Source organism: Centruroides sculpturatus, unplaced genomic scaffold (assembly GCF_000671375.1).
Source record: "Centruroides sculpturatus isolate CEXI.00-Female unplaced genomic scaffold, Cexi_2.0 scaffold739, whole genome shotgun sequence".
Lineage (NCBI taxonomy): Eukaryota > Metazoa > Arthropoda > Arachnida > Scorpiones > Buthidae > Centruroides > Centruroides sculpturatus.
Genome location: NW_019385063.1, coordinates 371,965 through 389,394, shown reverse-complemented (window position 1 = coordinate 389,394; position 17,430 = coordinate 371,965). Strand labels below are relative to the sequence as shown.

General features: G+C 31.4%; 1 protein-coding gene across 1 annotated transcript; it reads left to right on the top strand.

The window, feature by feature from the left end:
* Window positions 1–451: 451 nt before the first annotated feature.
* LOC111634135 (nucleolar protein 9-like) lies at window positions 452–13,765 on the top strand. Its single transcript, XM_023378841.1, has 12 exons — window positions 452–623; window positions 1,042–1,194; window positions 3,566–3,795; window positions 5,275–5,491; window positions 5,918–6,009; window positions 6,649–6,673; window positions 7,158–7,290; window positions 7,377–7,569; window positions 11,632–11,760; window positions 11,917–12,111; window positions 12,181–12,321; window positions 13,193–13,765. The coding sequence occupies exons 1-12, from the start codon at window positions 509–511 to the stop codon at window positions 13,451–13,453; spliced, it is 1,884 nt and encodes a 627-aa protein (XP_023234609.1). The 5' UTR covers window positions 452–508; the 3' UTR covers window positions 13,454–13,765.
* The last annotated feature ends 3,665 nt before the right edge of the window (window positions 13,766–17,430 follow it).

Here is a 17,430-nt window from a genome sequence, read left to right as displayed (position 1 = left end):
CCAGATACCCCAATGGCTTGTTTTTCTTTGACGGCCGGATGGCCGAGCGGTCAAGGTGGCAGCTACTCCGTCGGGAACGAATCCGGACGGGTCAAGGAATTTTCGGGGGGTGATCCGTTCGGATATGTCGGGCCCGGTCCCTCACCACCCGGTCGCCCCATTGTGGGCCTGGTCGAACCCATAATGGGCCTGCTGAAAAAGGCCCTCTTAGTGCCCACAGGGCAAAAAGAGTATAAAGTATAAAAAAAAAAGATACCCCAGTGGCAGACCAACTCATGTCCGTTTACACGAGCGGAATTACTCTATACTATAAAACCACGAAAATTAATTTGAACATGATCGGCTGATAAATTCAATATAATAATAATAATTAAAAAAATTTTTTGTGTTATCAACTGCATCTATAATGGGGTTTAATGTCTATGATTGGCAACACTGTTATGTTTATGTTGTACAATATACACGTGGTTTAACGCGAAGTATAGCGATATTAGTTTTTACGTTTAAAATGGAAAAGAAACAGTTTAAATCGAGTGAAAAAAGAAAAAATTATGAAGACTCGTACAGAAATTCAGAATTTGAGATGAGAACGAAGAAAAAATTTAAACATAGAGAATATCAAGATAAAACTGATGTTTCTGACAAACGTTTCAACTATAACAATGAAACATTTACGGATAAAAGAACTAACGAAGGAACTAGCAAAGAAGATTCTCAATATTTTGAAAAAGTTTTGGAAAAATTAAAGATTGGATTTGATGATGATGATGATAAAGAATTATTTATAGAAAATGTTTTGAAAGAAATCGAAAACAAAGTAGTCGAATTATCTTGTGGTAGAACAACTAGTTATTTGTTGCAATCAATGTTGGATATGTGTAATGATGCTAATTTATTTATAAAGTTCATGAATGCCATTTCTNGTATTTATTATTACCAAATTTCAACACTGCCTGAATAATATACTATAGTTTAGAATAATATAATATAGAATATATAGTATATAGTAGTATAGAATAATATACTATACAGAATATCAAGATAAAACTGATGTTTCTGACAAACGTTTCAACTATAACAATGAAACATTTACGGATAAGAGAACTAACGAAGGAACTAGCAAAGAAGATTCTCAATATTTTGAAAAAGTTTTGGAAAAATTAAAGATTGGATTTGATGATGATGATGATAAAGGTCAATTTGCTTTTATTAATTGAAGATGATAACGTATGAATTAACCTTTTGTTTCCTGACATAAAAAGTTGTGCAGTTTTTAAAAATTTGACAATTGTTGCATTGTACAAGTATCTGAAACCATCAATATTATTCATTCGTAATCTTATAATTTGAATTCCACTTATTCTGGATGATTCATTGCCAAGGATGATTTTCTTCAATACAAAACTTCTGATAGATGCAAGTTCTTTCTTTGTAGAATTTAGGTAATTTGTGCATATGTACACATATGCACAAAATATCTAAAAATAACTTCTACTCTCTCTTTATGCATGGTTGTACTGATTCTTTAAAACTTGTAAAGAGTTTGCCCTTATGACATAATCTAAGAAATTTAATATTTGAGACAATCATTTTTGACAATCTCTCATTCAGAATTTGCAGTTTGAAGTCCCATGCTACCTTTTGGATCTCTATTAAATGATCAAATTCTAAATGAAAGAATGGCTATTTTAGCATTTTGTTTTGTTTGAAAAATGAATTCAATTGTAATAGTGCACGTCAATATACATTTTAATTGTTGCAATTCATTACGAAATGTCCACTTTAAAGAGGTAAGTGGCCATTTAATAGGGACCAAAAAGCTGATAGAGAATCTTATCTGTTTAATGACGGTTAAGTTCAGAATTATATGTTTAGTTTTCATTGAGATAACCAATGTTTAGGTAAGTTAATAGCCTGTTACAGTAACAGAATTGTCAGAACTTTGTGATCCGAAATCCATTGTACTAGCTTCAAAGATTTCTTCAGGGCTACTACGTCTGTATATATATTAAAAGCAAGATGTTCTATCCCCACTGAAACTGAAATCAACACTATAAAGAAATAGTGTATAGGAGGGTCACACCTGTGACCCGGTGTGACTTTATTTTTGGAGTTGAGATGGCTATTCCTTTGAATAATAACTGTTGGTTATATACAGAATACAGATTTAGTTTCAGTCTATATTAGTTTTAGTAATTTTTATCTATATGTAAAAATCAAAATGTTTCATTGCCATCACACAAATAATGTAAATTTAAAAATTAATTTGTTTTACATTTTGAAAATTTCAAACAACTTAAACAGTTTTTAAAAACATTTTAATTTTCAACTGATTTAATTTTTAATTCAGTTTAAAGGCCAGTTTTAATTGTTATTATTTTTAGGCTTAATTTATTGGGATGCAATTTGAAAAACTTGTAGACCTATAAATTCTCATTGTCACCTGTCCATCCGCCTTTCCTTAATTTCAAGAACAGAGTTAGATAGATGAAAGACGAAACCAGATATGGAAATCTCAGAGGCAGGAGACCCAATTAACCATATATGAATTTCTGACATGAACTGGAAGCCACAGTATTTCAATTCAAAATTTTTTCCCGAAAGTTGTTAGATAGATGATCAGCACAACTCAATTGTTAAAGGAAAAGTAGGTTAATGTATACCTAGCAGTGCTTCAGTTAGTTTAGGTTAGGCTAGATTAACTATATTTTTAATAGATGTTTCCTTTTTTTCTTTTACTTTGTTCAAGAACTACTGTGAATCAATAATTAGTGATGTTAAACACTTGGTGGCTCCCCTCTGGGAGGAATCAGTCGGGAGCACTGCCATTTTAGTTACTTAACCGAAAAGTATGATATACAGGGACAAGCCATTACTAATTTGAGATGGAGAGCATATATTTTCAATTAATTAAATTAAAATAGGATTAAAAATTATAGCCCAGCATTGTGACATGTCACAATAAATGATTGCTTGTTTAGTATTAATTTACTTTTAGTTTTATAATTATTTTTAATAGTTATTAATTATTATTATTTATTTAATTTTTGCCATTTTTTGAACCCTTAATTATGATGTTTTAATTAATTGCATCTTTTTTTTCTTTTTCAACTTAACTATTGAAATTGTTTCAGTGTTGTTTCACACAAAAGATAATCAAATTTAAATTTATTTTAATTTCTTATTAAATTTATTAATTTTTGTTTTATAAATTTGCCTGTTTTTAAAAAAATTTTTTAATTTTAATTATAAACAAGTGAATATTGATTGAATTATTGGGCTACCTAGTCTATCATAAAAGAAGATAAAAAGTGGCCGATAACATTTAATATGCTTATCCTATCATTCCTTAATTAATCAATGGTGCCATCCCAAAATGCTCCCTTTTTAATTTTTATGTATTGTACAGTATAGGACATGTTTATTATGTTCTAAAGTAATTTCTGATAACCTAAGACTGTGGTTAATGCATTCTAAGTATAATGCCTTAAATTTAAAAATTGTTTACAGATAATATGACATTTTATTAATTCATTATTTAGTTACATTTTATATATTTTTACAGAATTATTTATAGAAAATGTTTTGAAAGAAATCGGAAACAAAGTAGTCGAATTATCTTGTGGTAGAACAACTAGTTATTTGTTGCAGTCAATGTTGGATATGTGTAATGATGCTAATTTATTTATAAAGTTCATGAATGCCATTTCTTCGGACTTAAGACAGTTGTGTACTAATCAGTCTGGCAGCCATATTGTCGAATCATTACTTAAATTAGGAGTAAAACTTTTACAGGTAGGAAAAAAATAATTTTTATAAATAAGCGTTAGACTGAGAAAGATCCAACAAGAAACTACAAAACTACATAGAAGCAAACTATTTCATCTTGGTTGAACAGTCATCATTAGGATGAGAACATTTGCTTCTACATAGTGTTTATTTATACATACCCAGTTAGAGTAGTTGAATAAGTTTTTATATGATTTATCATATATGCCTATAATCTTTTTTGTTGTAGATATAAATAGGCAAACAAAATATTAAAATTTAGAAATTTAATTTCTAAATATAAAAGCTTTTTTTTTTTTTTTATTTATTTTTCATTAGTAATTACTTTAATATTTGTGCATACTTTTTAATTATATTGATAAAAAATAAAGTAATAACAACAAAAAATACTTGTAGAAAAATTAGAAACAAATACAGTGGAACCTCGGTATACGACCTTAATCCGTTCCCGATGTTTGGACTTATACCGAATAGAACGTATACCGAACCAAGCTTTTCCATAAGAAGTAATGTAAAAATGATTAATCCGTTCTCGTGTAAAAAAATGGCTGGCTTTAAACACCTCACTTTCCTGGCTAGTTCCTGCTTGATTTTTTGTGAGATCAGTGTGTATCTTTTTAGCTTTCTCGCAAATAACTGCTTCCGATACGCTGTCTCCAGCACTGTTTTTCAGTTATCCAAAGCAAAAGCAATTTCTCGACATGATTTAATGTCTTCGATCTCTGTTTTGAAATTGATTTAACCCCTTTCGCAACGTTAGCAGATTTAATAATGTCTTTATTTTTCGCGATTGTCCATATCGTCGTTCTCGGAATACGGTAGGCAACAGTTAAAATCTCGAACACGCGTGCCACCTTCATATTTCTCAACAATCTCTTTTATCAGTTCCATTGTGATTCTAGTCATTTTTTTAGTTTTCTGTTGCTTTTCATTTGCCTTTTTGAGATTGTGATTAATAAAAATAATAAAATTTTACTTACGAATTAAAATCAGTAGAAATTAAACAAAGTTATAAACCGTTGCACCGCGAACGTCTAGTCTGGTCTAGTACACCGATAGTGCTACTTGTTCATTGATGGCGCATATAATTGAATTATGTCGTATACCGAACAAAAGTCGTATACCGAGCAAAATTTGTTTCGTCCAAACAGGACGTATTCCGAATTGGACGTATTCTAAAGCAGACGTATACCGAGGTTCCACTGTATATCAATTACACTACACCTTACTTATTTGTTTTTCAAATTTTGTAAATTTAAAAGTAGTGGTTATAGTTCTATGGTAGAACTATAAGAAAAATTAAAGAAAAGAACTCAGTTCTTTTCTTTACTTTTTATTTTAATATGTTTTTAACCTGAGGCAGACTTCGGAATGGGGTTGTAAATGTTTGTTTTGGTTAATTGTACGTGTGTAAGGTGTAGAGTGATTGATAATAGCACAATTGATATTCATTTACTGTATATTATAAAATATTTTTATTTGTAGGATGAAACTAAACCATATTATAGTGATGTTCTATCATCACTAGTGAAATTTGGAAAGTATTGTTTGAACAATACTGACTATTTTCTATGTGAAGTTCATGCCGCACACATTCTGCGTTCCTTTGTCGAAACTTTGGGAGGAATTAAAGTAGGAGAAAATATTTGTAAAAGCAGAAAATCCAGAAAATTGAAGAAAAAATTCCAAACTGACAATAAAAGTAAAGTATAATGTTATGCACTCTATTATATTTTTATGTTATTTTCATTTTTAATTTTTTTCACTCTGTGGGTACCAAGAAAGCCTTTTTACCAGGTCCATTGTAGGTTTGGCCAAGCTTTCTTGGTACAGTGGGAAATCCTCATAATGGTAGGTTGATACCTTAACTGCCTTTATCATCTAGCCAGCTCTCTGTTATGATTTAAACTATGTGAATAATATGAAGGATACACATAAAATCAAGTAGGAGAAACAAAATAAGCTTTCAGTTTTTGTTATTGACAGACAAATACACAAGAAAGTGAAATTCTGAGATAACACCATATATAAATGGAAGCTTAATAGAAATATTTAGTAGAAATATTTGTATATTATTTATATGATTTTTTGTAAAATTAGTCAATGTTTATTTTTAACTTTATTTTAGGTGTTGACATTCATAAAGAAAATACAACTGAAGTTATTCTTGCAAAAATTCCAGATGAATTTGCATTACAATTGGAAGAATTTTATAATAAGATGAGTAATAGAGAAAATTTAGTTGATTGCTGCATGGATAGCAAAATAGCAAGCATTATACAAACTTTACTTGTTGCTCTTCACAAGAGAATTCCAGAACAGTGCCAAAAATTTATCAAGATACTAATGAAACAAATGTCGAATTATCTTGTGGTAGAACAACTAGTTATTTGTTGCAGTCAATGTTGGATATGTGTAATGATGCTAATTTATTTATAAAGTTCATGAATGCCATTTCTTCGGACTTTAGACAGTTGTGTACTAATCAGTCTGGCAGCCATATTGTCGAATCATTACTTAAATTAGGAGTAAAACTTTTACAGGTAGGAAAAAAATAATTTTTATAAATAAGCGTTAGACTGAGAAAGATCCAACAAGAAACTACAAAACTACATAGAAGCAAACTATTTCATCTTGGTTGAACAGTCATCATTAGGATGAGAACATTTGCTTCTACATAGTGTTTATTTATACATACCCAGTTAGAGTAGTTGAATAAGTTTTTATATGATTTATCATATATGCCTATAATCTTTTTTGTTGTAGATATAAATAGGCAAACAAAATATTAAAATTTAGAAATTTAATTTCTAAATATAAAAGCTTTTTTTTTTTTTTTATNAAGAATTTTATAATAAGATGAGTAATAGAGAAAATTTAGTTGGTAAGTTTGTAAAATGTTTTTGTATGAATGATTTTTTTCCTCTTTCCTGTTTATACATGTATAATTTAATGTTTTCATGTTTTTGGTCTTTCCATAATAGATGATATTGTGAGTTATTTTAAAGTACTGTACAGTGCAATTGTAAAATATCTTTGCAATAGAGTAGGCCTGTGAGGCTTGGGGAAGTTGTGACATTATAACTTTAACTCTTTTGCCAAATGGTGTGCCTGTGATGTCATTACTTCGTTCCTGGAAGCTCCTCCTATTGAAGAGGGACTTTACAATAGCACTGTAGAATACTTGGACTAATTGTCTGTCAATCTTCACTTTCTGGATTAAATTTGATTTTAATTTTGAAACATAACTTAAGTAATGTTTCTGAATTTAATTTAAATCAACAAACATTTACCATTTATCAAAATCAGTTAATCATCAAGAAATATATTTTATCATTAATTTTTATTTTTTTATTATTTTTTCAAAGATTGCTGCATGGATAGCAAAATAGCAAGCATTATACAAACTTTACTTGTTGCTCTTCACAAAAGAATTCCAGAACGGTGCCAAAAATTTATCAAGATACTAATGAAACAAATGTGTATGAAAGATTCTGAAGAGTAGATATTTATTTATAAATTTTTTTAAGTTAGATCTCATTAACTTTTTGCTAAGATTCCTTGTTTTATAAGAAAATTCTTTTTAGGAATCTTCCATTGGCATTTATGCATCAAAGCAGTAGTTGCATAGTAGAAAAGCTTCTAGAATTATCGAATGAAAAGAACCAGCACTGGTTATGGAAACACATTTTTCAGAATTCGATAAAATTATTAGTTGTAGATCGGATTGCAAATTTTATTGCACAAAGATTTTTTAAAGTTGTTCAAAGCAAAGAACAGGTAAAAATTTTATTTATTTGATATTTTATAATCAAATGAAATGTTGTCATATGTAATAAATATTCTTACTAGATTTATGTTGATTTATTTTCTTTCCAGATTGGTTAGTGTTTATGATATTTCTTGTTATTTGAAGAATTTCAAATTTAAAGGATTTTCCAATCAATGTGATTTATACTTTGCAATTTTCAGTTTTTATAAATAGCTCATATAAGACTATTGTTTCTTGTATCTTATATTTTTTGATTCCATTGTGGATCAGGTCCATCAGTAATTGACTAAAATTAGGGTAGTTTATAGCGTCATCGTAATCTGGTGCTTTATACAAAAAATCTGATTTAATTGAATGTTTCTTAAAGTTTTTACTCAATAGTATCATAGCCCATAAAGGTTCATATAAACACACAGTGGAACTCCATTTTTCCGACTCAAATAAGACCAGGCATGATCCAGATGACTGAAAATCTGGATAATCCAGAAAATTCGTTAACAAAATAAATAACACAGAAATTGAAATTGAAATAAAATGTATATAAACTAACTTCTACTCTATTGTAACAACCACTTCCTTTTAGACTTTATTTTCATGGTATTTACTTCACGATAGATTGGAGTTGACTGAAACGTGAAACAATAGTAGTTGTGGGTGTTGAGTGAATAAAAACTTGTGAGGTTACAAACGAAACTAACACATTGACTGCTGTGAGAAGCACAACATTAACTTAATATCTTGTTGAATCTTTTGTAAAATCAAAGAATACTCCTACAGAATGCATAACAATGAACATCATATACCAATTCATAGAAAACAAGTTATTCTTGGAAGCTGCAACATTACACTCGGGCAAGAATGTACTTAGGAGTTTTGATTTTGTCATGTTTATAGGTTTTCTGTGACCGTAGGGTCGGCACCTCTTCGGCGCCCTGTCAGGATGACACCAAGGGACTCGGAAAACGCGACTTTATGTCACGAGATTCGCGAGCGGTAGCGTGTGAGCGCTTGGATTCGGAGTAGAGGTGAGGAGAGGAGGAAGTGACTCACTCGGACTCCATATGTTCTAACAAAAATTCAATTTTAATAATAAACAAAGAAAATACAGAGATATCGGGCATATTAGCGGACTTAATTATACTATTCCGTTCGAGAGAGAGAGTTTACAACCGAATCGCGGGTTGATAAATACCTTTCTTTTTCCTAGGTCGCAGATCTATCGTATGATGACACTCTTGACTCCTCTGAAATGGTCTTTCCACTAGTTCTTGTCCGTTAATTGGATCTCGGAGGTGTGGAAGCACGGAAGTGGGGTGAGATTCTTAAGGAGACACGGTGTTACTTCTGTCAAGGTGTTATTTCGGGATTTTGGTGCACGGGTTTTATCCTGGGTCACGGTTTTAATCCTGGGTCACGGTTTGAATCCTGGATCACGGTTTTAATCCTCGGATGACGACTTCTGTAGAGGGACTTCGGATGACAACTGACCTCGGGGTCGTTTTTCTTTTTCCCTTTTTCATTCCTCTTGGGTTTTTTCCATGAGGTCAGGTGATGGCCTTTAACGGTCGCCCGTCCAATATGTCTTCTCTATCAAAAGTTCCTGGTGACACATCCCTGACTAACTTGATCCGACTCAACAAGGAACAAACTCCGTGGGAAATAATTTTTATGGCTTTTAGCCTAACTCGATAAAACGTTCGAATTTAACCGATTAAAGTTTCTAATAATTAAAATTTAAAATAACACTTTATTGTGGGTCTGTTCATCCCTCACATTTCCATATATGTCAATCCTTGTCTCAGAAGTATGAAAGATAATGTTTTATAATTCATATAAACCAGAAAGCTATATTAAAGGGATCTGGATAAACAGGGTTCCACTACATAGCATACATTCCCAATTCATTTAATGTATGTGTTGGGACTGAGAGACAAATGGGAGCACATTTGTCTCCAAAAGCTTTAAAAATATACAAATAAATCATAATAATCAATTTTTCACTAATTTATCTTTTTTATATATAAAAGATTAAATTTTGAAAGTTAGATGGTCTCATTAAAGTTTTGATAGAGGAGGTCAAATATAACCTTGGGTTTGCTTAATTATTTAATATATGGTGTTCTTGATTATCAATGCTTGTGTATTATCCACTTTGTAGATTATTCAGACAGTGTTGAAATTTGGTAATAATAAATACATTTGTCAAGCATAATTATGTCTACTGTTTGTGGACCATGTAGATATTTGCATATTACTACTATTTGTAAATCATAAATTACTTATGGAGTATTTTTTTGTTAGTTTCTAAGCACATACTAATGTGCTTAGAAAATAACAAGTAGACATAATTATGCTTGACAAATGTATTTATTATTACCAAATTTCAACACTGCCTGAATAATATACTATAGTTTAGAATAATATAATATAGAATATATAGTATATAGTAGTATAGAATAATATACTATACTATACTATACTATAGTTTATTGAGTTGTGATAATCCATTTTCTCATTATTAGCACAGATAATTGAGAGTACACTTTATTTTGAATGCTTATTTTTATTGAAATGGTTTTTGAACAATTTTATTTTTTTGAGCACTTTTGGATAATATAAATTCATAAAAGTGATTAAATTCAGAATGAAGATCTTATTTTAGTATGTCTAATAGATTTTTAACTTTTTATACAGTGGGTGATCAGTTAACAAACAAATCGGATAATGAACAGTTTCGCGAAAGATTTTTATGTTTGGACAACGAACACCTCACAGAACAAACACAAGAAGAAGCAACCTAAAATAATGAATACCGATTGGTCTCCCCTTGTCTTCAGGCAACAATTCAGGACTTATTGGAGCGCGAAAGACGTCGACATTGACCCATCCCAGTATATACTGATCAGATAGTATTCCTCCGAACTTTGAAACTGTCCCTTGTAATTCCAGCCTTTTATTTTTCTGACAGAAACAATTCTTTTATAGTATTCATGAGAGTGGGTTTTTATTTTCAAAAGGTGAGAGTATAATAGCAAAGGTAGAGAGTGGGCAGAAGATATCTGATGTTGCTGGGCAGTATGGCTTGAATAGGTCTACAGTAGGCTACAGTTCAATCTTATCTAAGAAAGATACTGTATAATCAAGAAGACTCAAGCAGCTTAAGGGGTAACAAAAATCACATCTGAGAAATAAAGAACATTGAAGAGTTCATAATGGAACCTGAAACTGATCTGACGACAGAAGAACACAAAGAAACTCGGTGAGATATGTTTTCTTCTGAAAAAGAGGATTAATGCTGATATCTGCTATTAAACATCTTTTTAAGAAGTGGGAGGATGTCAGAACTACGGTCTTAGAATGGCATCCAAACCAGGTTGAGGTTAACAGGCTTAAGGATCGCTACAATTACCATGCTATTAATTACTTCTAAAAATTCTGAAGAGAGAAAAGCAATTGACATTAGACAGATTCTTTAACAACCACAAATGGGAAAAATATGACTAATAAAAATGCAAGACTGTGTGTATATGTATTTTTATTATTACATATAAATAATATATACTTTCTTACTACGTTTATTTATTTATTTTTTGGGGTCTCCAGAACAAATTAATCAAATTCCCATAAAAATCTATGGTAAATTGATAATCGGTTAACAAATAATTCGGATAGCAAACAACGTCTTGGAATGGATTATGTTCGTTAACCGATCACCCGCTGTATTTTTATTCATAGAGCAATTTATAATCTAGATAGCAGATAATCATTTATTGTTTTTAAAAATTATACAATTGATATTTGCTAAATATTTTTTATTTGGTAATCACAAAAAAGGGGTTTATAGATGAATAAACAAAGTTGTTATGTCCTCCTAATTGAACATTCATCAGATGTCAAGAACAACTCAGAAAAGAGTTTTAATTCAGATATTTTAATAAAAGATCTCTGAATTATTCGTCTATAAACTGCATTTTATTGGTTACAAAAATAAGTGATTATATCTGGCAAATATTTAGTAAATGTTTTTTAATATATTTACTAATTTGGAACACATATAAACTCTTAAATAGCTTCAAGTAATGCTGGATGATGTGTTCCCATTATTTAAAATTATCCTAAGAAAAGGTTTTCCTGGTATAATTGTCAGTATTGCCGAAGCATGTGTAAGACTTGGTACCTATCAACCCCAATTTATGCAGGTAAGTTGTAATAGTTCTTCAGAAACAAAATTATTATAGATTTCATATAATTACATCAAACAGACTTAAGATTTATAGTTTTATAATGCTTTTTCCAGTGCTTCAATATGTAATTAATGGATTATAAATTAAACATATAATTTTTTATCAATACAGGTTATAATGAAAACATTTAAGTGTGATGAACCAGAAGAACGACAGATTTATTTGGCACCCATGCTTATGATGGTGGTAAATTACAAGATTTTCAGCAGAAATAATGATGAAGGAAAGAATTTGCTTTTTCAGGAAATATCTTATCATGGTTCCTTAATTATTCAACACATTTTACATTTTTATAAACCATACAAAGTAAGCTTCTATTTCAATTAGTCAAGATGAATATTGTGATTTTGTTAATTCTTGGTTATTACTTGTCAGATCGTAAACAGTATGTTGGCAATGAAAGACAACTTGAAAGAAGTTGCTTGCGATCCGAAAGGAAGTCGTATTTTCGATGCATTTCTTTCTAGTCAATATGTGGGAGAAAAGAACAGAGAGAAACTGCTTCAGATATTTCAGGTATTCTTAAAAATATGTTTGTTTTGATTATCAAATCTTTAGATATCTGTACATTCTTGATTTGTAAAGTAACAGATCTCAATTAATTAGCAAGATTTCAATAAAACCTTTTTCAATTTGAGTTTCTCTCTTAGTTTTATGACAAAAATATAGGGTGCGCACAAATTATTGGATGATTTCATAATGAAATCATCCAATAATGAATAATGAACAGAAATACATTTTTAACCACTTGAAAGAGAGATATTTGCAATTTTGTATTGACCTTAAATGCATTGTGCGCACGCCCCATATGTAGCACAGATGCCCAGACAGTACTCTCAGGGTGCAACTATGCAGATGCGAGCAAGCGAGAAGAGGTGTTAACATTTCATGCTCTCATTTATTACAACCACATAGATAACAGTGAGAAACAGAGCATGAAACATCATCACCTCTTAACACTCGCTCGGAAAATTTGCTTGCTTGCATCTGTATAGTTGCACCTTCATTCTTGCCAAACCTCAAGCATGTCTTGTGTGACATTCCCAATGGTGGTTTGAATGGGCTGTTTCAATCCTGGCAATATTGTTGGAAGTGGAGGGACATTGTCTAAACATTAATTTTATGCTCGGAACACTATTATCAATAAATACAGATGTGTTCTTGGAACAATTTTTACACTTTCTGCTCACTACTATTAAATTTTTTAACAGTAGTGAGCAGAAAGTGTAAACATAATTTAATAGTTTTTTAACTTAAATATAAATAAATTTATTCAAATGCCAGTTTGGATTCTTATGTGTAACTGCCAAGATATTTATAATTTATAAACATAATAGAGGGGCTTTTAAAACTTTGATAACATCAAATTATTTATAATTTTTCATAGCCACATTTGGCAGAACTGGCCTGTAACAAGCACGGCAGCAGGACAGTAGATGCTCTCTGGGAAGTTGCTTCATTGAAACAGAGGACGACCATTGCCCAGAAGTTGACAGAAATTGAAGAGACGCTCAATGGGTCGTCCTATGGTTTTCATTTGAGTAAGAAATGTGCCTTGTTTCATTTTAAGAATAGAAATGCCGAATGGAAACAAATTCAAGAAGAAGAAATTAAAAAACGTAAATTATTTAAAGACTTTTTAAACTGAAATTTATGCAGAAATGATTAAATATTGTAAGTAGCTGTACAATATATTCAAAATAATGTATAATATAAAGGCTTATTATATTTTATGAATAAAATTAAATTTTTTAAAAAACAATAATTATTGTATTATTCCTGCAAAATTACCACTATAATAAATTGAAGATTGGAATCAAACAGTTTAAGATGGGTGGAATAGAGAAAACTAGAATTTTGCTCAAATAGGGGTCTATTTTAACGAACATGAACTTTTCATGAAATAAAGCTGGCATTTTGTTGTAGAATGCAGCATATATACACTGTATCTCAAATGACCTCTTTGTTTACAGGTAGTTGCAGAGGGTTTCAATTACAGTATTTTTGAATGAGTTTTTAGCCTTATTAGTGAAAAATAGCATGTGCTTCCAGTTGCTACTGTAATGTACAATGTACTGTATTGTACAATGATTCAATGTTCAAGATAAAGAATGTTCAAATATTCTTTGTTCCTTGACCTCTTTATGGGAGTTGGCTATATGACATTGGGAGTTTGAAGAAAGTTTTGATTGCTAAATCCAAGAGAGAGATTTTTGGATGATGACATTTTGAAATTTGTGTTTCTAATGGTGTGTGAGACCTATAATGTTTTAAATGATGTTGGAATCTCCTGGAAATTGCACAAAGAAATGAGGACTAGTTACAGTAGAACAAAGGTGGTCATCAAGAAAGTAAAGAATTCCATCAACATAACAAATCCTCTGACCTGAATGACATATCATCTTTGCCAATGTTGAGTGTCATGTCACTGTCTCCCAAAATTGCATCATTTACAAAGATTTGAACAAGGACATGTCAGTAAAGACTGATGTTTATAAACTATTAGATTACAACAAAAAATTGTAAGACCAACACAAGAAAGTTATACAAAAGGCATTTGGCAGGTGGAAGAAGTGAATTTGCTGTGACTTTAGTGTTGGGCTATCTCAATTTTAATCGTATCCACAAAATTTGCCACATGATACGTGGAAAGACTCCATAAGACCGAGTACAACAATGCAGAGAATACTAACCTCAAGGATTCATACTTCTGGACAGTTTGTTGGGAAGAGGCCCACTTCTGCTTATTAGAGTGCCCTCAAAAGTGAAAATATCTGGATGGTACTGTGTGGACCATTGTTTGAAGAGCATCTGCCACATACATATCCCAATGAAATGAAAAAATATATTTCTGCTTCATGACACATTCTCTGTTGATTGATTATACAATATCTCAAAAACCTTTGTCAGAAAATGGTAATTAGCTATGTTGACAAGACGGACATATCCTTGATGGGTTACAATGCCAGTTCCCTTGACTAATATGGATTTGGTTGGCTGAAACAGAAGCTGGAAGATGAAGACAATAAAGGCTTCAGCCTCCATTCTTGGACATCCAGTTCATCCAACTAAGTACATTTGTCCCGTTTTGATCAATCTAGCCCCAATGTGTTTTAGCCACATTGAGCAAGATAATGACCCACAAACCCACAACGAGCAAGGTAAACACTTACTGTCCACAGTGTAACAGAAGAAATAAGAATTTACCAGAGTAAAGCTTTGTTTTAATTCTAACAATACATGTAGAGATTAGTTTTTTATCATAAGATGCTAAAAGCTAAAGTAAACAGAGCTCTATTGGTTGTGTTTGGAATTATGTAATAAGTTTTATTTTATTAGCAACTAAATTCCAATTTAGTTGCTGAAGTGAAATCTAATATAAGTTTTCAGTTTTGGAAACTTGATTGATAAAAATCATCCATAGTTAAGAAGTGGGTAATTTTTATGCTCAAACATAGCTACTACTGATGTGCAAATCTGTTACATCTGAGTTACAGGTATACATCACTTACACACTATTAGTTACTACCTGGTAGAAATATGCAAATTTGTTGTTTAGAGAAATGAATAAATCATAATTGTGCATATTGTATTTGTAACTTTATTACTGGATACTCAAAGTATTGTATTTGGAATTTCTACTTCATAGGATTTTATTGGATTTGCACTAGCAAAGGTTTTGTTCTTATTATTTTGTTTAAATAGATGATATTCTTGTTCAACTCGACAGGGTTTTTTAATTTTTTTTTTAATATAACATGGTTTGTATTATAGACAGTTATGAAATTTGTGAGTCTGATTATAATTCTATGTCATCATTGCTGAAATTGTAAGGAACCAAGTCCGAACGTTATTTTTATTTACTTTTATTTTGCTTATTATTCTATTTTTGTTTGGGGCTTATGTTTTGTTAGGACGAAGGTTTCCTCACCATTCACCTTAGTAACTTAAAAATAGAAGAAAAACCAACTCACCGACGAAAGAAAAGAGCCGTAGAAAAAACTCGCGCACCCTTGCGCTTCCCGAGCGGAAAAAAGTAAGTCCGCACCGAGAAAAGGGGGGAGACCCCACAAGCACGAATTAGGGACTCGCTAAACCGTAAAGAATAAATAAAACGTCCCGAAAATTGTGAAAAAGAATAATGTAAAAGGTTAGAGAGTATTGTCGGAAATAGGCTGCCAGACAAACGAAAAAAGTTTATTGTTAGCGTTAAGTATGTAAATGAGGAGAGTGATCTCATTCAGAATTGTGACGTCACCTCACACTATAAGTCCCGAGTCTCAAGTGAAGATGAACGAGGTGAACTGATAGCAACGAGCTTTGGTGAGCTTCGTAGCAGTGAACGAGAGAGGTGTCCGATAGGATCAAATAGTTCCAAGGCGATTTTGAAGTTATTCGATTTATGGATCGACGATTATAGAAAGTCTTGAAAGTTTGAGGAAATAGGTTCCTAGTATATTGATGTGACGATTAGGATCTTTAATTTATAAGAAATATTGTTTATAAGTTAAGTCTTTGATTTTTGTCGAATTCCAAAGAGGAATAGAATTAAATTAGAAAATAGATTGATTTGAGTTTTGTCGGGTTGATTCTTATTGATTTTCATTGAATAAATTGTTACTTGATTTTACTAAATACTGTATGTAGTTTATTACTAGAAGTTTAATTAAATACTGTATTTGATTTTGTTATTGACAAACTTTGTCATTATTTAATTCGGTGCACGCCTAAAGTCCAGGCCTGGCACACTAACGCGAATCCGCGTAAAGTACCCGTTAGGGAACGGCTATTTCCGGCACACAGTAGTGTCGATAATCGTTGGAAAAGTCGGAAAAATAAAATAGTACTTTACAAAATAATACAATTTATGTAAATATTACTCATCAGTGGGTGAGTGGATAAAACCACTGGATGCTGATAGTAAGTTGTGGTTTTGTGCCTTGTCAACAGGCTGGCTACATAGTTTTCTTCATGTTTGTAACACCTAAATAAGGGCCAATTCCCCATAGATAGACCAACCTTTGAGGAATCCCTCCTCAGCAATCTGCCACAAGTTGCATTGCTGTATACAGAGTAAATATTTCCATTAATGGCCAAACAACTTAATTCAAAGTTACACGTACAGCATAACTTTGGTTTGAAAACATTCTGAATAATAATGCAATAGAAAACAGTATATATGCACACTGTCAGGACCAAGAAGTTTGTCTGCTAGTCAGAGCTATGAGCCGGCAGCCATACTATATTTTAACCTGGGGCCGTATTCTGGTCCCTGTCTCTGGTCTCTCACAAGCCGGTCGCTGATTGGCTAATCATTTGGATTAGCCAATCAGTGACTGGCTTACGACAGTGACAACAGATTACAAAAACATGAAATTTGCATCAGGAATGTGAAAATACCAAAAAGTATACATAGCATAAATTATATATATTAATTATATATCTTTTCAGCTGTAAAAATCACAATTTAATTGAATTCCAAATAGCAAACAGATTGTATAGGATACTTTAGCAAATGAAGGAAAACCAATTACAGGTAACCCCATATAACATGGCACTTCTATAGCACGGATTCACTCTAACACGGTTTGAGAATTGGGAACATCCCCATATAACACGGTGCTT